Source organism: Peromyscus eremicus, chromosome 7, assembly GCF_949786415.1.
Source record: "Peromyscus eremicus chromosome 7, PerEre_H2_v1, whole genome shotgun sequence".
NCBI lineage: Eukaryota > Metazoa > Chordata > Mammalia > Rodentia > Cricetidae > Peromyscus > Peromyscus eremicus.
The window spans coordinates 17,822,593-17,844,220 of NC_081422.1; the positions used below are offsets into that span (position 1 = coordinate 17,822,593).

At 52.0% G+C, this 21,628-nt stretch overlaps 2 protein-coding genes across 4 annotated transcripts; both read left to right on the forward strand.

The window, feature by feature from the left end:
• Window positions 1–800: 800 nt before the first annotated feature.
• On the forward strand, window positions 801–12,141 carry Plppr2 (phospholipid phosphatase related 2). Of its 2 annotated transcripts, none has more exons than XM_059266717.1 (10): window positions 801–933; window positions 2,106–2,275; window positions 3,014–3,093; window positions 4,429–4,617; window positions 4,749–4,884; window positions 7,334–7,605; window positions 8,623–8,799; window positions 10,795–10,917; window positions 11,241–11,292; window positions 11,415–12,141. In XM_059266717.1, exons 3-10 carry the CDS (start codon window positions 3,028–3,030, stop codon window positions 11,756–11,758), a joined length of 1,359 nt encoding a protein of 452 aa, XP_059122700.1. In that variant the 5' UTR covers window positions 801–933; window positions 2,106–2,275; window positions 3,014–3,027; the 3' UTR covers window positions 11,759–12,141. The 2 variants fall into 2 exon arrangements, with proteins under 2 accessions (XP_059122700.1, XP_059122701.1); XM_059266718.1 differs by having other exon boundaries at window positions 10,795–10,901; window positions 11,415–11,563.
• A 6,412-nt stretch (window positions 12,142–18,553) lies between these two features.
• Swsap1 (SWIM-type zinc finger 7 associated protein 1) lies at window positions 18,554–20,310 on the forward strand. 2 transcript variants are annotated; one of them, XM_059266719.1, is made up of 2 exons: window positions 18,554–18,803; window positions 19,481–20,310. In XM_059266719.1, exons 1-2 carry the CDS (start codon window positions 18,561–18,563, stop codon window positions 20,072–20,074), a joined length of 837 nt encoding a protein of 278 aa, XP_059122702.1. In that variant the 5' UTR covers window positions 18,554–18,560; the 3' UTR covers window positions 20,075–20,310. The 2 variants fall into 2 exon arrangements, with proteins under 2 accessions (XP_059122702.1, XP_059122703.1); XM_059266720.1 differs by lacking the exon at window positions 18,554–18,803 and adding an exon at window positions 19,221–19,320.
• Window positions 20,311–21,628: the final 1,318 nt, after the last annotated feature.

Genomic DNA, 21,628 nt, shown 5'->3' on the forward strand with positions numbered 1-21,628 from the left:
TGTCTCAAAAACAGAAGTGGGCCAACTAAATGGCTTAATGGGTAAGGCACTTGCCACTGAGTCTGAAGACCTGAGTTTGATCTCAGGGACCCTCCCAATGGTAGGAGAGAACTGACTCTTGCAAGTTGTCTTCCAACCTCTAAATACACACAAAATATGGCACACACCCCAATCAATAAATGTAATTTTAAAAATGTTAAAAAACAAAATGAGGACAGTGTTTGCTTAGCATACAGGAAACCTGGGGTTCCAACCCCAACACCCTACAAACCAGATGTAGTGGAACAGGCCTGAATTCTGGCACTCAAGGAAACGGAGGCAGGAGGATCCAAAGCTCAAGGCCAGCCTTAACTGCAAAGAGAACTGGAGACCAACTAGCGCTGGCTGCATGAGACCGTCACAAACACAAAAATGGACCTGGTTATTCAGATAGTCTTTCTGGCCCAAATGAAGAGAGGCGTGGCATAGCGTGTCCTTTGAAGAGGCTGAACTCTTCTCTTCCTTCAGTCTACCTACCCATCTCTCCATTCTTTTCCAATCTCTGCCAACACATCCCGCCTGCTTCATTGAGTTATGCAAATGAGCGTTCTATAGCCCCGCCCCAATACGCTAACAACTCCCCGCCCACAGTGTCATGCAAATGAAGGCGACAATGTCCCCGCCCACCTGGCAAACACGACGCCCTGGGCCCGCCCCCATGGGTTATGCAAATGATGTACCATTTCCCCCCACCCCACTGGATTATGCAAATAAGGCCCATTGGCCCCGCCCCTGCCTCGGCCACGGAGTCTGCGCGGAGCTGCAAGCCCGGCGGTCCAGACTTCTCCATCTCCGTGTCCGCCTGCCTGCCTGACCAGCGGTCTGTCTGACTGTCCTGCAGCGCCGGGACCGTCTAGACGGAGAGGGGGCTCAGGCGGCGACGGCCTAGACAGGGTGAGGGAGGAGCGTGGGCGCCTCTTCTTTCCAGCCCCGAGGCTGCCCAGCCCGGACACGCAGGTCCAGACCGGGGACGTGGGTCCTTCCGATACGTTCCCTGCGGGTCCATTTTTGGGGGAGGGTAGCTAGGGGGTGGGGAGGCGGCCGTCTCGGGCTTTGGATGGGGTTGGGGGAGGGGAACCTGGAGAGGGGACCCCCAGGGGCCTCAGGAGCCGGGTCACAGTGCTGCTAGGGTGGCTATGGGTCAATGATGGTGTGGCTGCCCCGTGTTGGTGTGTGGTTGTGTAACTGGTTGTGTGGCTCTCTGGCTGTGCTGGGTTCGGGTGTGTCCGCCGGTGTGTGTGTGTGTGTGTGTGTGTGTGTGTGTGAGAGAGAGAGAGAGAGAGAGAGAACGATCCATGAGGCGCACTGTGTGACTGCTTGCACTGTGTGTGTGTCTAGGTGTCTAGTTGTGTGATCTGGCTGTCATTTTGTGATACTGTTGTGTTCTTTCTGATGGGGTGCGTGGCTGTTTTGCAATCTGGCAGGTGTCTGATCTTACCTGCAGTGGCTTCAAGTCCATGGCACATACCTTGCCTGGCCATGTGGCTGAGGTTGTGGATGGCACACTGTCTCTCTTATGACTGGAGAGGGTGTTCATATGTGTGACTGTCATTGAGTGTCTTGTAACTGGGGGTGTGACTCTGTGACCCATTCTGTGACTCTCATTGTGTGGAGTGACTCTGCTGTGACTCTAAGTGTGTTGGCAACCTTGAGTCTGGTGATGACTGTATCTGGGTAAGGGTTTGTAGGGGGCTGGGATGTGTCTGACTGTGTGTTTCTCTGACTGTGTTTGAGGGGGTATGTTCCATCTGTGTGGGTGTCTCTGACAGGCCATATGCAAACTGTGTGTGTGTGTGTGTGTGTGTGTGTGTGTGTGTGTGTTTAGGAGTACTGGGGACTTGTGTGAATGAGCAAACCTGGTTGGTTCAGCATGAAACAGGCACCCCACACAGTATGCTTGGGTCTTGCTGGAATAGATGAATGTCATGTGTTGAGGTGTCCCTGTGTATAGAGTCTGGGGTGGAAGCTGTGGCTGGTTTGTACCGTGTGAGAGTACCCATGTGAGTGACTCTGTACATCTGGAACCTATGGTGACCCTCACTCCAATATGTCACTCTGTGGAGTAGGCCTCAATGGAGCCCTGGACACACAGTGCCTACCCTCACCTGCCTGGGCCTCAGTTCCCACATCCGTGCAATGGAGATGAGTGTCTTTGCCCTGCTGGCCTCCGGGAGTGGCTGTGAGTTGGTGGTGGTCGAGGTGGAGGCCTGTGGGAAGCCCTAGGGCGCGTGCACAGGTGAGAGCAGGTGTCACGGTGGCTATGAGCTGTATCGGCTACCGAACCCTTGAGGAGTGAAGTTAGATGTAGGGGGTTGGGGAGAGGAGATTGGGGGAGGCAGCCGGGCTGAGAAGATGGGGGGGCGGAGGGAGAGGCAGCTGGGAGAGAGGGAGGGTCTGGCTATCAGCCCGCACCAGATACCACAGCCCATGGGGGTGGGGTGGGGGCTGGCATGTGGAGGCCATGATGGAAGGGGTTAGGAGAAAGGGCCTATGGGAGTGGGAGGGCAGGGAGCATGGGATCCCCTGGGAGAAGAAGATGAAATTCCCTAAAATATGATTCAGGTGAAGGGTACCAAAGAGAAGGGCACCCTGCTCTAAAGCTGGAGGTGTCTCCTTTGAAGACTGATTAGAGGTCCCCCTAAAAGGCATGAGATCTGATTAGAATTTTGTAGAAAGTAGAGAAAAGAGACCACAATAGAATCTTTTGGGTCACATGAAAGGTTGCCCTCTGACCTCCACACAAAGAATGTGGCACACATGCACACACACACACACACACACAAAATGATAACTTGAAAAAAAAGTCTTAGGTCTCAGGTAGAAGTCAGAGCCTGGTGTTAGAAGAGGCAGGGATGTCCACTGGGCAGGGACAGGGCCAGCAGGGTGGGAACCACGTTAAAGAGCAGACTCAGAGCTCCACGAAGCCTCATGCACTCATGTGCCCCTGGAGTTTGAACTCCCTCCTCCTCCACAGGCCCAGCCTTCACCATGGCTGGAGGGAGACCTCACCTGAAGCGAAGTTTCTCCATCATCCCCTGCTTCGTCTTCGTGGAGGTGAGGACCTCAGAGCCACTCTGAGAAAGGGTACCTGATTCCTGTTTCATCCCTTTATCCCTGGCCAGCCTGTTTCCCTGCCCCTGGACCATCCCTTTCCCATACTCATTTTCCCACCTTCCTGGTTCCAGTGCAGTCCCTCTCTCTCTCTCTCTCTCTCTCTCTCTCTCTCTCTCTCTGACCTCTCACACCCCATTACCCTGTAACTTTAGCTGCTGCCCCCTTTCTCTTGAAATGTGGTGACAGGGTTGGGCTCAGAAGCATTCCTCTCTGGATTCCAGCCCCATTCTGCCCTAAACTATTCACACTTTGGGACTTTACATGCCTGAGCCTCAGTTTCTTCATCTCTAAAATGGGCATAATTAACAGGGCATGATGGCACATATGTGGCACATGTACCTCAGCATTTAGGAGGCTGAAGGAGAAGGATTTCAGGGAAGTCAAGGCCAGCCTGGGCTACATGAGACTGTCTCAAAAAAAAAAAAAAAAAAAAAAAAGATAAAGACAGAAAGAGAAAAGAAATTGCAAGGCACAGCCATTGTAATGCATACTTGCAATCCTAACATCCAGGAGGCAGAAGCAGGAGAATGCCTACAACTTCAAGGCCATTCCATACACATGGTAAGTTCCAGGCCTGGCAGGACTAAGGAATGAGATCAAGCCAGGAGGTGATGGTGCACACCTTTAATCCCAGCACTCAGGAGGCAGAGGCAGGTGGATCTCTGTGAGTTCGAGGCCAGCCTGGTCTACATAGTGAGTTCCAGGACAGCCAGGGATACATAGTAATACCCCGTCTAAAACAACAATAAAATTGTATGATTTCCATGCCAGCCTGAGATACATAATGAGACCATCAAAAAAAAAAAAAAAAAACACACAAAAAAAAAAACAAAAAAACAAAAAACAAAAAAACAAAAAAAAAACAGTAAGTAAATAAATAGATAAATAAAAAATGGGCTGAGGATATGGCTCAGTTCATAGAGACTTGCCTAGCTGGACAAAGCCCTGGGCTCCATCCCCAGCACTGAGTAGACAAGGTGTACTGATCCATAACTATAACCCCAGTACTAGGGAGGTAGGAGCTGGAAGATCAGGAGTTATCCCCATAGTGAGTTTAAAGCCATCCTAGGTTACATGAGGCCTTGCCTCAAAACAAAAAACAAGATAAAACAAAACAAAACAAAACCAGAATCGTAGCTACAGCTGTTGGGAAGGTGAAAATGTATTCCTTCTTCCTCCCTCCTCTCCTCTTGTCTCCATTTCCCTGTCTCTCTCTCCATGGCCTCTGACCTCCTCCTGTCTCTTTTTGCCTCTTTTGGTCCTGGCCGGTTGCAGTCTGTGTTGCTGGGCATTGTGGTCCTGCTGGCATACCGCCTGGAGTTCACGGACACCTTCCCTGTGCACACCCAGGGCTTCTTCTGCTATGACAGCGCTTATGCCAAGCCGTACCCCGGGCCTGAGGCTGCCAGCCGGGCACCTCCCGCCCTCATCTATGCTCTGGTCACTGCTGGGCCTACCTTCACGGTGAGATGGTGTGGGTCACCCAGGGGGGATGCCAGGGAGTACAGACTCCCAGAAGGCAGGAAGGCCAGGTTGGGGCTGGGGGCGCCCTGGCCTCGAAGGTCCCGAAGACCCCATCTTAGTCTCGTTCACAGATCCTGCTGGGGGAGCTGGCCCGTGCCTTCTTTCCTGCTCCACCCTCCGCCAGGCCTGTCAGTGGGGAGAGCACCATTGTGTCTGGGGCCTGCTGCCGCTTCAGCCCCCCACTCCGGAGGCTGGTCCGTTTCCTGGGTGAGAGATGCAGCCTGGGGTTAGTCCAATGGTCTTGGGGAGGGAGGTGGGTTCAGGGGCAAAGGGACAATTCTACCTTATGGCTCAGTGGGTACAGGTGCTTACTACCAAGCTTGACTTGAGTTTGTTTATCCGGACCCACATGGTCAAAGGAGAGAAGTGATTCCTGAGTTGTCCTCTGACTGCATTCAACATGTGGCACACATACACATAATGCAGGCATGCATGCACACACATAAATGCAGTCACATACACACACGCATGTACCCACACATACATACATACACAGACATACATTACATATAGACACAGGTTTTCTCTGCGTAGTTCTGGCTGTCCTGAAACTCACTCTGTGGACCAGTCTGGCCTCAAATTCACAGAGATCTGCCTACCTCTGCCTCCCAAGTGCTGGGATTAAAGGCTTGTGCCACCACTGCCCAACTTATTTTTTTTATAATTTATTATTTTTATTTTATGTACATTGGTGCTTTGCCTGCATGTATGTCTGTATGAGGGTGTTGGATCCCCTGGAACTGAAGTTACAGACAGTTATGAGCTGCCATGTGGGTGCTGGAAATTGAACCCGTGTCCTCTGGAAGAGCATCCAGTGCTCTTAACTGCTGAGCCATCTCTCTAGCCCAAGAAAATCTTTCTAAGAGCCAGGGATGGCACATTTGTTGTCCAGGACGGTAAGATGGGAGGTGGAGACAGGTGGATCCCTGGAAGCTTTGGGCTACCCAGTCTGGCCTATCTGGCAAAGTTTTAAGCCTGTGAGAAGCACTGTCTCCAAATGTGACGGTGTCAGAGGAATGACAGCTGAAGTTGACCTCTGACCTCCACAACAAACATATGCACTTGCTCACATGAAGAGTGCAAGCCTGTGTGGTGCTGACATCTGAAATCCTAGGACTGGGGAGGCTGTGTTAGGAAGATCTGGAAGCTAGCCTGGGCTACAAAATGAGTCAATACTTTAAAAAAAAAGCAAGCTGTGTGGGTTGGCATATTTCTATAATCTGAACTATCAGCAGTTCTGGTCAGGGGCTGAGGAGATGCCTTAGTGGTTGAGAGTGCTTGCTGCCCTGTCAGAAGACCAGGGTTCAGGTCCCAGCACCCTCATCAGGCAGCCCACAGTGCCTGTGACTCATTCCAGGGACTCTGACACCCTCTGGCCTCCATGGGCACCTGCATCCACGTGGTACACATAAACTCATGAAGGCACACATACATACACATAAATAAAAATAAAGTTCAGGCTGGACTGAAAGTTCCAAGCCAGCATGGTCTATAGATCAAGCTTAAGGCTGGTCAGGGTTACATAGCTAGACTCTGCCTGGGGTGGGGGTGGGGCTGCTGGTCAGAGGGTTCATGGGTAAAGGCACTGTGTCGGCTACCAAGCCTGACAACTTGAGTTCAGACCCTAAGACCTATATGCTAGAAGGACAGACATATAGGTCTGTCCCAAGTTGTCCTCTGACGTCCTTGCACATAAGCACACACAAACAAATAAATGCAACTTTTTAAATTTTTAAATTATTTATTTATTTATTTTGCCTGTGAGGCAAAAAAATGTCAGTGAGGGTGTCAGATGCCCTGGAACTGGAGTTACAGACAGTTGTGAGCTGCCATGTGGGTGCTGGGAATTGAACCTGGGTCCTCTGGAAGAGCAGCCAGTGCTCTTAACTGCTGAGCCATCTCTCCAGCCCCAAACAAATGTAATTCTTAACGAATACAAAAGGAAGAGAAGGGCAAAGAGAGGAGGAATCCCAGAAATTTCAATAGGGTCTTCCTAGGAGGTCTCGAACTCCTGATGCAATGGTGTTGAGTGGCCCTGGTGGCTGTGATGAAGTCCGGGGTGGGGGTGGGGCTCGCCCCGACACAGTTTGTTTCTTAGAGACAGACTATAGGTAGATATACATTATAGTGAGGGACCCATGGTGGCACCAAAGGTAAGGGGACTTCAGCCCAGCTGTCATAGGGTCCCAGCTTGACTACAGTGGCCGTCGTTGTCCTAAGAATAGCAAGACAATTGAGACCAGCGATTGCCAGCGGGCAAAGGAGCTTGCTGCCAAGCCTGACAACCTGAGTTCCTATGTGGTTGAAGAAAAGAACTAAATACCTCAGGCTACCCTCTGACCTCCACATAAAGCATCACAGTGTCTACACAAATAGATAAAACCCAAATAAATAAGTATAAAAAAATTTTTTTTCCGATTTTTTTCAAAAGAGGGTTTCTCTGTGTAGCCCTGGCTGTCCTGGAACTCACTTTGTAGACCAGGCCTGTCTCCCAACTCAAAGAAAGATCCGCCTGCCTCTTCCTCTCCAGCACTGGGATTGAAGGTGTGTGCCACTGCCTGGCGTAAAAATCAATGTTAGACATAGACAAGGGGCTTAATGGAACCGTGTGGGGCACGCCGTTGAAGGGATATGACTCTTTTCTCCCCATCACCAGGGGTGTACTCTTTCGGCCTCTTCACCACGACCATCTTCGCGAATGCGGGACAGGTGGTGACCGGTAACCCCACGCCTCACTTCCTGTCTGTGTGTCGCCCCAACTACACGGCCCTGGGCTGCCCACCGCCGTCTCCTGACCGGCCAGGGCCTGACCGCTTCGTCACGGACCAGAGCGCCTGTGCAGGCAGCCCCAGCCTGGTGGCCGCCGCTCGCCGCGCCTTCCCCTGCAAGGACGCGGCCCTGTGCGCCTACGCGGTCACCTACACTGCGGTGAGGCTCTCGGGGAGATGCCAGGGGTCTGGAGGAGGTCGGGGTGGGTGGGTGGGTGCTTGATCGAGGGGGAGGAGCTCTGGGAGTGCGGCCACGCCCACTGAGCTGGAGCTTCGTGAGGTCACACACCCTCGTGGTGCATCCCAGCCCTAGAGCCCTGACTACTCCCCAGTTGCCCTGGACTCACCGCCCCTTGCAGTTGCTACGAGGCTGCAGACCCAGGATGATGGCTGGGGAAGTGAGCTTGTGGGCTTTGACTCCGCCTCCTGGAGCTCTCGCCCCTCCCCTTTGTTGCTTTGGTCACGCCCCTAATTCTCTAATTCTGTCCGTTGCCTTTCACTGTTCCCACGTTCTGTTGCTTTGATTTCTTTCCTCTTCTGGCCTCTGGAATGACTGATGTGTCCCCTCTGGCCCCATGGGGCTCTGAGGCTACTTCCCGGAACAGCCCCTTAGGCCCTGATTCTTTTTTTTTTTTTTTTTTTTTTTAAAGATTTATTTATTTATTTATTATGTATACAGTGTTCTGTCTGCACATATCCCTGCAGGCCAGAAGAGGGTGCCAGATCTCATTACAGATGGTTGTGAGCCACCATGTGGTTGCTGGGAATTGAACTCAGGACCTTTGGAAGAACAAACAGTGCTCTTAACCTCTGAGCCACCTCTCCAGCCCCCTAGGCCCTGATTCTATTCCTTGGTTCTGTGCGCCTGTTTTAATGCAGCGAGCATCTTTCCCCGTCACGGGGAAGCCTGTTCCAGAGACCCTCACCTGTCCTTTTTGGCGCTCTGGCCACACCACCTTCATGCAGAACCCCTGGGACCCTTGAAGTCCCTCCCCTGCCATCTCAAATCCAGGCCCCCCTTCTCTACACTTGTGTGGTCACATCTCCACCTACCCCTCCGGAGGCCCGCTTTGGGTCCACTGCCCCATTCCTGGAGGCCCCCGGCCACTCCCTCAAGCCTCCATTGCTCTGACCCGAAAAGCGTGGGTTCATCCTCTGATCAGTTTGGGTCCCACAGATGTACGTGACCCTAGTGTTCCGCGTGAAGGGCTCCCGCCTGGTGAAACCTTCCCTCTGCCTGGCCCTGCTGTGCCCCGCCTTCCTGGTGGGCGTGGTCCGCGTGGCAGAGTATCGCAACCACTGGTCGGACGTGCTGGCTGGCTTTCTGACGGGGGCGGCCATCGCCACGTTTCTGGTGAGTCTCCCTCCCACCCATCTCTGAATGGAAGACCTCTTATCAGGCCCCTGGCCCAAGAGGTAGAATTGCTCGATGATGCTGAAGGGTGTATAGATTCTGCGTGACCTGGGGAGGGCAGTTGTCCCTTCCTTTGACCCTGATTGCTTGATTGTTCTCATCTATGAAGTGGGTTGACAAGGTCACGTCATGTTGGGCAAATTTTAAAGGGATGCCACAACACTCTGCAACCGAAATAAATACTGTTTTACGGGGGAGGGGGCACGGTTCAGTTGGTGGAGCATAAGGATTTGAATTCAGATCTCTGGCACCCACGTAAAAGCCAGAAGTGGTATGCTTGCCAGCTCAGCACCAGGGAGGCGGAGACAGGAGGATTCCTGGGGTTCACTGGCCAGCCAGTCTAGCCTAATCTGGGGGCTCCAGCCCATGAGAGACTGTCTCAAAAAACAAGGTGAACCACTCCTGAGGAATGACACCAGAGACTAGCCCTGCCTTCCACACACACCAACCTGTGTCCTCCACAGCAGAACACACCTTCATGTGCACACACATACACACCCACACACCCACAATCATGCACCTGCACATACACAAACATATACACCCACCCATACATTAAAAAATATGCACATATTTTAAAGATTTGTGTAGTTTTAATTTTGTGTGAGTGTTTTGCCTGCATTAAATGCGTGTGTGTGTGTGTGTGTGTGTGTGTGTGTGTGTGTGTGTATTGACCAGGTATGGTGGCACATCCATCTAATCCCAGCATTTGGGTAGCAAAAGCAGAGAGATTTCTTGAGTTTGAGGCCAGCTTGGTCTACAAAGTGAGTTCCAGGCCCAGCCAGAGCTCCTAAATAGTGAATTAATGAAACCTCTTTTTTTTTTTCTATTCTTTCTTTCTTTCTTTCTTCCTTTGACAGGGTCTCATTATGCAACCCTGACTGAATTGGAATGTACTGTGTAGCAGCTGGCTTTGAACTCACAGAACTCTGACTACTTCTGCCTCCCAAGTGCTGGGACTCAAATTGTGTGCCACTAACTCCTGGCCAAATGTAACCTTGTACTTCTGATCCTCCTGCCTCATCTTCCTAGTGCTGGGATTCCATACACTACCCCACCAATACCCTGTTTTTGTGGTACTGGGGGTGAAACCCAGGGCTTCATGCATGCTAAGCAAGCATCATATGGAGTGAACCATAACTCAGCCCTTGAACATTTGGGGAAAGGCTACTGAGAAAACTTCTTAGGTAAAGGCAGTTGTGTAACTGCCTAAGTGTGAATTCCATCCTGGGTCTCACCTGGCAAAAGGAACTAACTCCCGAAAGTTTTCCTTTGACCTCCACAAAGGCAATGTGTTGTGGGTGGATCCCCACAGAGTGAGTAGTTATAATAAGAAGTAATAATATTTTTGAAACACTGAAATACCTATACTCAGGGCTGGAGAGACGCTCAGCATGTCAGAGCACTGGCCCTCTTGCAGAGGAGTTGGGTTCAATTCTCAGCAACCACATGGTGGCTCACAACCATCTGTAACTCCAGTTCCACGGGATCCAGTGCCCTCTTCTGACCTCCATGGGCACCAGGCATGCAAGTGGTGCACACACATACAGGCAAAGCACTCATAGACAGAAAATAAAAATAAATCTAAAAAAATTAAAAACCAATATTCATGCCAAATAATTGCACAATACATCAAATATCAAGCATATAAATGCAGCCAGGCGTGGTGGTACACTCCTGGTCCCAGATGCAGGTGGATCTCTGTTGAGTTCAAGGCCAGCCAGGTCTACACAGAGTTCCAGGACAGCCATAGAGAGACCCTTTCTTTAAAAAATAAAAATAAAAATCAACCAATAAGTAAAAAGTAAAATTGTAAAGAAAGGTTACATGTGTTTGGAAATCCTAGCCTCAGTTTCTATTTGAAACTGATGGTATTTTCATAATTCTTGTGTTGTTGGTCTCAGGCCTCAACATGCTCCTATCTCTCTGGCCTAGGTCACCTGTGTTGTGCACAATTTCCAGAGCCGACCCCCCTCTGGTCGAAGGCTCTCCCCCTGGGAGGACCTGAGCCAGGCCCCCACTATGGACAGCCCCCTCGAAAAGTTAAGTGTGGCCCAGGTAAGGGGGCCCGGGAGCTGCTCCGGGCTGGAGAGGGTGGTGGGTGGAGGAGGCCCAGGGAGGTAGGAAATCAGGCGGTGAGGGTCCTTGCCTCGCGGGGGAGGGTGGTGGGGAGCCATCCAGCTCTGGGAATAAAGTCCTAGGAAGAAAGCAGCCTTTATGAATGGAAGGCTACACTCCCCTCTCCCTCCCGAAGTTACGTCGTTACTCTGGAGATCTCTGGTGCGGTTTCCATGGGGGCGTCTGGCTGATGAGCCCCGTTTGACTGTGAATTGAGGGGTCCTGGGATCCTCTAGCCTCTCCCCTCTTCTTTTTTGTCCCAGGAACCCGAGACCTGCAGGCCGCATTCGACACCGGCACGGCTCACCCCATCCAGTGAGTGTTGAGGAAGTGGGGGGCTGAACAGGGGCTCCTGCAGGTGGGCAGAGGTCTCACCTGGGCTTCTGTGCCACCCTTCCAGTTTTGCTAACCCCTTCATCTCCGAATGTCATCTCTAGAGCCGCAGAACTGTGCCCGCCGTGGCCACCTGATTCCCAGCTGTGTGTCCTCCAGGGCCCCAGCCATGTGCTCCTCGCCCCGTGTGCCCCGCCCTCGACTGAGGTCTGAGCCAACACCCCTGCCGCTGCCGCTGCCCCTACCCGCACCGACTCCCAGCCAGGGTCCCTCGCCTTCCTCCCCTGGACCCGGGGGCCCAGGCGGGGGAGGCGGACGCGGCCGGAAGCTGCTGCTGCCCACACCCCTGCTACGGGACCTGTACACCCTCAGTGGACTCCATCCCTCCCCCTTCCACCGCGACAACTTCAGCCCTTATCTGTTTGCCAGCCGCGACCACCTGCTGTGAGACCCACCACCTAAAATACGCCCAGTGTCCCCGTTTCTTCCCTGCCACGCGTGCGTGTGCCACGTAAGTGCTAAAGGACCCTGGCCCTCCAAACCAGCCAGGCTCGGCATCAGAAGATGGCTGGAAGGACACTTGGGGGGTGGGGGCGTCTCTTGACTGCTCTTTGGCCTTCTGGGACATCTGGGTAAGCATAAATAACCAGGTGGGCCCATGTCCCTAGGACTGCCCTTTCAACGGCTGATGCTTGACCCAACTGACCATTGCCTATCCAGTGAGAGCTCCTAGTTCTCAGAATTCAACCGAAAAGTTTACTCCAGCCGATAGGAACCTCTCACTTCTTAGCGTCCTCAAGCAAGAGGGCAACTCTGGCCAATGCTCAGTGTCTAAACGGAGCCCTTGGTTTTCAGAATTGCCGAGAGTGGGTGGGAATGATTCCAGTCAATGGGGGACCACCCGTGTCAAAGCCAAGTCAGAGTCAAGGAGGGCTGTCCAGACTCTCCCTAGAATCACGGAGTCCAGCTGGAGGGTGGGGGCAGGTTCCCCCATAGCAGGGTTCTGTGGGCATCCCTACCCTTCTAGCTCCTCCCCCAGGTGCATCATCTCACACCCTCCCACTCCCTACTTAGGTAGGGCTTGCCCCAGTTCACAGGTTTTGGAGTTCCGGGTGCTGTCTCCCCTTGGCTGTGCCCAGGGCACCCCCAAACCTTCTATTATTTATTAGGGCTGTGGAAAAGTACTTTATTTTCTTGGGACCCACCCTTCTTCTTCATACTGCTCCCTATGCCTCAGCCTCATGCAGATGTGCCATCTTGGGGGGCATGGGTGAAGCAGAAGGAGGTCCCCCTACCCCGAATAGCCAAAGGCAGCGGGCAGATGAAACACTGTCCCCCTTCCCTGCCTCCCTCCTCATCTTTAATAAAGACCTGTTTGTAACAGAAGTTTGGCCCGGTGCCTGCCTCCCCCGAGTGCTGGGGAGACTAACACTGGATCTAGATGGCTGTGAGCATGGGTGTGGGTGAGCTGTCGCGGTGTATCTAAGGACAAATGTGGAGAGGCAGTGTGGCTGTGGAGCCAGTGACACGGGCCAAAATCCTGGATCAGGGCTAGGGATGTGGGGTGGTTGGAAGAGTGCTTGCCTAGCTAACATCCATCCTCAGCTTCTCATGAACTGGGGGTAGTGGCATGTGCCTGTAGTCAAACTCTGGGGAGGTGGAGGCACAGGGATCTGGAATTCAAGATCATCTTTGGCTACGTAGCAAGTTGGAGATCAGATTGGGTTGCCTGAGACCCTGTCACGCACATCCCCAAAGCCTCAAATATGAAACCGTATAGATTCCAACCTCTAGGTTCAAGGATTAAAAAAGGGCTTGAGATTTCTAGGGTCTCGTGTAGCCCATGACCATGCTTCCTCAGCTTTCTGAGTGCTGGGATTACAGGTGTACCCCAATACCTGGGCTTTAGATCTCTGATATGTAGGTATTGATATCTGAGCAGTAGAAAACTCAAGCCAGGGAAGGTGATGTAAGAAGTGTGGGGTGAGAGCCCGTGAGATAGCTGAGCAGGTGAAAGCCCTTCTCTTGGAGCCTGAGAATCTGCGTGCCATCCCTAGAACCCAGGGTGTGAGGACAGGACAAACTGGAGGGCTTCACACGTACAGCCTGGCACATCCTCTCTGTCTCCCTCCATGACTCTCCATAATAATAATTAATAATAATAACAATGGTAATGTTAAGAAGAGGGCCTGGAGACGTGGCTGAGTGAAGGTCTGTTCCCAGTGCTCATGTAGGGGCTATAAGTTCAGCTCCAAGGGGTCTGATGCTGTCTTCTGCCTCTGAGTGCACTCACACTCACATGGCACACACACACACACACACACACACACACACACACACAATTTAAAATGCTTTTTGTTGTTGTTGTTTTTCGAGACAAGGTTTCTCTGTGTAATTTTGGTGCCTGTCCTGGATCTCACTCTGTAGACCAGGCTGGCCTCGAACTCACAGAGATCCGCCTGGCTCTGCCTCCTGAGTGCTGGGATCAAAGGCGTGCACCACCACCGCCTGGCTAAAATGCTTTTTTAAGTTAAGAAAATTGAAGGGGTGGAGAGATGGATCACTGGGTAAAGGTGCTTGCTGCCAAGCCTGAGTCTGTTGCTCAAGAACCGCAGGATGGAAGAGAACCGACTCATACAACTGTCCTCTGACCTCAGCACAATGTCACTTTCCTCGTACTAAATAAAGGTAATGAAACATTTCCAGAGAGCGTGAGTAGCTAATCATAGTGGCCCATGCCTGTGATCTCAGTACTTGGGAGGTGGAGGAGCAGGATGGTGAGGAGTCCACGGTCATCCTCGGCTACACAACAGGTTGGAATCCAGCCTGGGCTACATCAGCAGGAAGGGAGAAAGTGTGTGTGGGAGAGTTCTGGAATGGAGACAGATTCCATATTTAAAGAGTTTTCTGGGAGTCCGCTGAGAAGAAAACAGCATAAGTGAAATATGAGGGAAGAAAGTCACATGAGCATCTGGAGAATGTGTGTGGATGTGTGGCAGTAAGAGAGTCACAAACATCTGGAGAGAGAGAGAGAGAGAGAGAGAGAGAGAGAGAGAGAGAGAGAGAGATGAACCACAGTATGTGGGGGGGGCAGTAAGAATCCCAGGTAAACAAGACAGCAGGTGCAAAGGTCCTGAGGTGAGCCCCATGCCTGACATATCCAGGAAAAACAAGGATGCCTGTGTTTGCTGGGACTCAGTGAATGAAGAGCAGACAGAGAAGGAGGAGGCGGTCTGGGAGGTGGAGGGGCTGGTCACTGGCCACGGGGACATCAGCCACGAGAGTGCTCACTTGATCATAAAGCCTTTGTCTTGACTGACCAGAGCTGCTTGCAAAACTCACGCACATCATCTGTGGGGCCTGCGGGCCTTGAAACTTCCTGGCCTGTCAGGGAGGGAGCACAGTCTCAGGACCGCGGACAGCGCCCGGCTGACCTTGTCCTTGGTGCTGACTCAGAAGAGGGCGGGCAATGGAGGGCCTTAAAGGTGGAAGAGGGCTGTCCTGCTAAGACGCACATCACAAATGGACAACCTCAGGTAAAAACTACAGTTAACTTCTTCTAAGCTCTCCAGGGCTGGGAATTAAGCTGAGTGGTAGATCATTTGCCTACTTTTGTGTGTGTGTGTGAGAGGCTGTGTTCCATCCCAGTGTACGCTAATGTTTGTGGCCAGGCATGATGGTGTAGGCTTGTAGCCCAAGCACCTGGGACATGAAAGCAGTAGGATTCAGAACTCAAGGCTGTTCTCAGCAACATAGCGGGTTGGAGGCCAGCCTGGGCCGCCTGAGCCAAGCAGACAAAACTGCTCGGGGGAGGTGGCTCAGTGGCTCTGAGTGCTTATTTGTGGCAAAGCCTGTTGACCTGAGTTTGCCAGTTCTCCAGAACCCAGGTAAAGGCGGAATGAGAGAGGCAGACAGACAAGTTGTTCTCTGACCTCCACATGCTTGCCATGGGATGACTCTCCAGTCATGTGCGCACACACACACACACACACACACACACACGCACACAGATACACGCACACTAATAATAATAACTGATGATGGTGAAAATTTAAAGATGTATTTATTTATTTTATGTATAAGTGCTCTATCTGCATGTGCAACTTTATGCCAGAAGAGGGTATCAGATCCTACTATAGATGGTTGTGAGCCATCATGTGGTTGCTGGGAATTGAACTTAGGACCTCTGGAAGAGCAGCCAGTGCTCTTAACCACTGAGCTATCTCTCCAGCCCAATGATGAAAATTTTAAAAAGCTCTGGAGAGGCTGCTTTTCCAGAAGTCCTGGGTTTGATCCCCAGCACCTACAAAGTGGTTCACAACCATCTGTAAATCCATCCCAGGGGATTTGATGCCCTCTTCTGGCCTCTGGGGGCACCAGGCATATACATTGTGCACATACATGCAGGCAAAACTTACATACACACTTATATTTTATGTATTTATTTCCAGTCAGGGTCAGAGATGCATGTAGCTCAGTGTTAGAATGTTTACTTAGCAAGTTGGGGCCCTATGTTCAATCCCCAGTGCTGAGGGAAAGAGAGGAAGAAAAAGGTGAAACCAACCAAACAAACAAAGGCAGAGCTAGACAGGGCCCTTCGAGCCAACTCTTCTGGGCAAGGAGCAAGAAGAGCCTGTGCTTAGTGTGCTCCTGGGACCTGGGGCTTGAGCACTTCATGCTTTGTGGTGTCGGGCTGTGTGTCTGGGGCGGGGGTGGGAGGCTAAAGCAGCCTACTTCACAGAACAGTGTAACAGTGCTGAGGATGGATGGATGTTTGTGTGCGGAGTGCCAATCACATAGTCATCTCAGAGTGTGTGAGTGTGTGTGTAAGGGACAGGGCATAGAGTGTGAAAATGGGGATACTGTATAGGATTCTTTGTGTCAGGTTGAGCTGTGAGTGTGTGTATGGGGGAGTAAATGAATGTCTGAAAAGGGAATATATGCAAAATGCCGTGGTGGTGGTGTGTGTGTGTGTGTGCGTGCAGGGTGTAGGGGTGCCCAGCTGTGTGTGTGGGTGTACCGGGGGATGTTGTGGAGCTGTTTTCTGTCCCCAGAGGGAGAGAGTAAGCCCAGGAAATCACGGTTCTGCCCTGTCCCTGGGTCTCCAGGCAACCGTACCACTTTGGAGTTACTAGGAGACAAGGTTTCCAGGGAAACACAGGCTTGAGTGACAGCTCTAGAGCCAAGTCTGGGTGAAGAGACTGGCTGAGCAATCAGGATCTTGGTTCTCATTAATTCTTCCTTCCTTCATTCAGTGATTTAACAAGAATTGCAGTTCTCAGGGCTAGAGAGATGGCTCAGTGGTTAAGAGCACTAACTGCTCTTCCAGGACCCAGGTTTAATTCCCAGCTCCCACATGACAGCTCACAGCTGTCTGTAACTCCAAGATCTGACACTCTCACACAGACATGCATACAGGCAAAACACCAACGCAATAAAATAAACATAAATAATTAAAGAAGAAAGAATTTCAGTTCTCAGTGTGGTCAGCAGACTGTCATGAAGACACATTCAAGGTCCTCATTCTCTTAGCATACCTTGTTCTCTCCAGGGAAGTAATGTTCTTCCTCCTATCAACACAAGAAAGCATTAAGAAGGTCCCAGGCCAAGGAGAAAGTCAGATGACAGGTCCCTTTAAGAACCCTCATAGAGGCCGGGTGGTGGTGGTGGTGGCGGCGGCGGCGGCGGCGGCGGCGGCGGCGGCGGCGGCGGCGGCGCACGCCTTTAATCCCAGCACTCGGGAGGCAGAGCCAGGCAGATCTCTGTGAGTTCGAGGCCAGCCTGGGCTACCAAGTGAGTTCCAGGAAAGGCGCAAAGCTACACAGAGAAACCCTGTCTCGAAAAACCAAAAAAAAAAAAAAAAAACCAAAAAAAACAAAAAAAAACCCTCATAGAGGGAGCCTGGGAGAGGGCTCAGGATGTAAAGTGCTGGCTGTGTGGGCATGAACACCATGTAGACACCGTATCAGTATCCTGGTGGGGCTGTGATGATCATGAGCCCATCACTCATCATTTTGTTTTTAAATAAAAAAGCTTGGGACACATGAAAAAAAAAAAAAAAAAAAAAAAAAAGGATCCCCAGAAGCTCTCGGGCCAGCCAGTCTGGCCTACATAGCAGTGAACAACGTGAGTGAGATGGAAGCTGGGGGTGCCACGGTCCCACCTGCACACACCCACACACATAAAGATTGTTAAAAATTAAAACAGAAATCAGGGCCAGTGAGATGGCTGAGGGTTCCTGCCACTAACCCTGAAGACCTTTCATCCTGGGAACCCACACGGTGGAAGAGAACTGCATCCCATCCCACAAGTTATCCTCTGAACACATGCACACTGTGTCATGGGAGTACATACACACACACCAACTAAATAAATGTGATAAACCTCTCATTGAGGGCTAGGGATGTGGCAGTTTGTAGCATGCTTAACATGTACAAAACCCTGAGTTTGAGCCACAGCCCTGCATTAACTTGGCATGCTAGCATAAGCCATCCTCAGAGTTCCAGACAAGTGTAAAATGTCCGGGGCCCTATCAAAAAAATTCTGAGTCCCGAGTCTGTGGCCCATATATAACACATTTCCATATTCAAGCATGCAGAGACTGTAAACAAACAGATGTCCCTTTCCATCTGTGGACTGTCCTTTGGTGACATCAGCGAATATTCACACCAACACATTGCAATGATCACAAGGACTCATAATACTTTTGCAGGTGGGCAAGCTGAGGTTAGGAGTCTGGTTTTTATTATTTATTTTAAGACAGGGGCTCACGTAGCTCAGGATGGCCGAAAACTTCAATATGTAGCTAAGGATGACCTACATTATTTTTTTAAGATTTACTTTTACGTGTGTGTGTGTGTGAGCGCGCACGGCGGTGCATGTATATATGTGTGCCTCGTGCCCGCGGAGGCCAGAAGAGGGCGTCGGGTTCGCTGAAACGGGAGTTATGGACGACTGTCAGTCACCTTGTGGGTGGTGGAAACTGAACCCGGGTCTTTTGGAATAACGGCTGAGCCGTCCTCTCCAGCTCCGACCTAGAGCCGGGGGTCTCCGGGGAGCGCGTTCGCACCCGCGACCTTCCTTTTCATCTGATCTGATCACGCGGCTTCCGGCAGCAGACGCCAAGCACCATTTCCTCCCCATTCCGTGTTTTGACCGCGAGGGAAGCTGTGAACTATAGCCAATCAGGCGTCGGTGTGGGCGGGCCCGGCGTGAGAACGCACCCCTGATTGGTTGGCGGTGCTTGGCAAATGGCGGAGGCGCTGAGGCGGGTGCTGAACGCGGGCCGCGCGGCCGGGCCCGGGGGCGACGGAGCTGCCGGGCCGCCACTGCTGCTGCTAGGCGCTCCGCGGTCCGCGCAGACGTCGCTGCTGTTTGCGGCGGCCCTGGAGGCGGCGGGGGAAGGCCGCGGGCCTGTGCTCTTCCTGACACGAAGGCCGCTTCAGAGCCTGCCGCTCAACACACCCGCGGCGCGGGACCACTGGCGGCTGCAGGTAACCGGGTGCCACCCAATGGCAGGGTAGGCTGCGCATGAGTGACAGGTCGGCAGGCCAATGGCACATCACAAAGCCTAGTGGACGCGGTGGATGGAGGAGGCGGAGTAGTTACGTGGGGTTTAGTTAAGATTGAATGAAAGACCATCCTATGATCGGTCGGCGTTAGCGAGCGTGGGCGCCCAGGAGGTGGGGTCAGGGTGGAAACCTGGGTCTAAAGTGGAGTTGGTTTCTCGTGGGAGCACGCGCGCACGCACGCACGCATGCACGCCCAGTCTCTCCCTTTTCCTCTCCCCTCCCCCTCCCCTCCCTCCCTTCCTCCCTCTCTGTCTCTGTCTCTCTCTTTCCCTCCCCTTCCTCCCTTCTCTCCCTCTCTCTCTCTTCCCCTCCCCCCCCTCTCTCTCTCCCTCTCTCTGGCTAGTGACTTTTCCTGGGTTACATGAGACCCTGTATCAAAGAAAAAAAGAATCTTTCCTTAAATAGTTCTTGGGCAGTGATACATGCTGCAAAAGGGCAGGTGAGAAAGAAGGGCAGAGAACATGTGAGCCGGCGCTTCACCCTGGAACTTTCTGCATGGGCCGGGAGAGCCTGGGCTGGGAAAGTATGCTGGAGTCACGGCCCCCATAGTAGGGAGCGTTGGCCTCCTATATCCAATCTTGCCTTCTCCTGTCTTCTAGAAGGTTCGATTCCAGTACCCATCCTCAGTTCCAGAGCTTCTCCAGCTGCTAGCCTCTGCCCACGAGGCCCCAGGGCCTGTGCCATCCCTTCTGCTGCTGGACGGCCTGGAAGAATACCTAGCAGAGGATTCGGGGGCCCAGGAGGCCGCCTACGTGGCTGCATTGCTTCTGGATACTGCTGCCTACTTCAGCCGCCGCCTGGGAGCCAGTGGTAGCTGTGGGCTTGTGGTGGCCCTTGAGACCCCCAAAGAAGGAGACGGTGATGCCCCACATCTGACATTGCTTCAGCGGTATTTTCCTGCACAGTGCTGGCTGCAGCCGGATGCCCTCGGCTTGGGACGGCAGCACTGCCTGCGAGCCAGCCTGGAGTCGGGCCAGCTGAGCCCCAGGATGGAGTGGTCAGTGACCTTCTTACCCAATGGAGAGATGACAGTCACCACCTGGCCTACACAGCCTTCTAAGCCCGGCCCAGATAAAAAAGGTCCAAGTGCTGGAAGCCAGTCATTAACTTTGGTGTGCGACAACCTCTCTGGTCCTCAGTGTTCCTTGGATAGCATACTTACTTCAGGGACAGGCGCAGATTCAAAGACCTGAAAAGTGTAGTTTTTTTTCTTTGTAAACTAGCGTTGTTGGGGGCTGGCAAGGTGACTCAGTAGTTAAGGGGTCTTGCCAACAAGCATGATGTCCTGGCTTTGATTCCCGGGATCCACCTGGTAGAAATCTAGACCTGACTCTTGCAAGTTGTCCTCTGACCTCCACGTTTGGGTAGAGGCACACACATGCCCTCCATGCTAATAATAATAAATAATAAAACCTTTAAAATAAATAAATATGGTTATCGGAGGCTTTCTTTGCCCACTGGCCATGAGATTCAGCCATGTTTCCTAGTTCATTTCTTTTTACCTGTTTCATTCTTTTCCCAGATAAGATCTCGTATAACTCAGGCTAGTCTCAGACTAAATACCTAGCTGAGGCTGTCCTTGAACTCCTGATATCTTGAGGGAAGGGCCTATGGAGTGTGCTCCCATACTTGGTTCCTCTTGCCCATGTGAGCCTGTATCCCAGTTACCTCAGCTTATATAAAGTCATTAAACTGAGTTTGAGCATGGTGGTATGGTAAGCCCAGCTTTGGGGCGTAGAGGTAGGAGGTCACAGTGCAAGGTTGTCTTGGCTACAGAAGGTGTTGGAAGCCACTCTGGCCTACACTAGACCCTGTCTCAGAAAACCAAAATGGGCCAGGCCTTTAATCCTAGCACAGGGGCAGGCAGATCTGTCTGTATGTGTTTAAGGCCAGCCTGGTCTCTATGGAATGTTCCAGGCCAACCAGGGCTACATAGTGAAACTGTCTCAAAGGCAAACAAAAAAACTAGGGAGCTGGAGAGAAGGCTCCGTGGTTAAGCATTCTCCCACAGGACCAGGGATCGGTTCCCAGCATCCATGTCATCACAACCATTTGCCACTGCAGCTCCAGGGGATCTGATGCCCTCCTTTCAGCCTCTGGGCACTAGACATGAAGTGAGCATACGTACGTGTGAGCAGAACACTCTTACACGTGAAATGAAAGTCCATAAATTTTTTTTTGTTTTTTGTTTTTTTTCAAGACAGGGTTTCTTTATAGTTTGGGAGCCTGTCCTGGATCTCACTCTGTAGACCAGGCTAGCCTCGAACTCAAGAGATCTGCCTGGCTCTGCCTCTCGAGTGCTGGGATTAAAGGTGTGTGCCACCACCGCCCAGCCTAGGTACATAAATCTTAAAATTATATATATATATATGTCTTGGAGGTAAGCTCAAGCCCCAGGGTGTAGTAATAATTCCTTAAGCTCAGAAGTCAACATCTCAGAGGCCTCAGGAAGTCCCTGAAACTCTCAGACAAGCTGAGCTGCTTGGAACGGACGCTCTCCACCTGTGCAGCTGTCTGCAGGCTGTGCAGCGTGCTCAGGTTCCCAGCTTGGTGAGCTGCCGCCGTGCTGGTGATGCAGCTGAATCATTTCCACTCCTGTAAGTGACCCCTCACCCATATTCCTGTGCATAACTCCAGTGAAACCCACTGGTTCGCCAGATTGGACTTTGGTGGCGTGTGTACTTTGGTCTGTCGTAGGCTTTCTATCTGGGGTGAGTAGACATTGATTCGTGTCCCCAGGAGCAGCG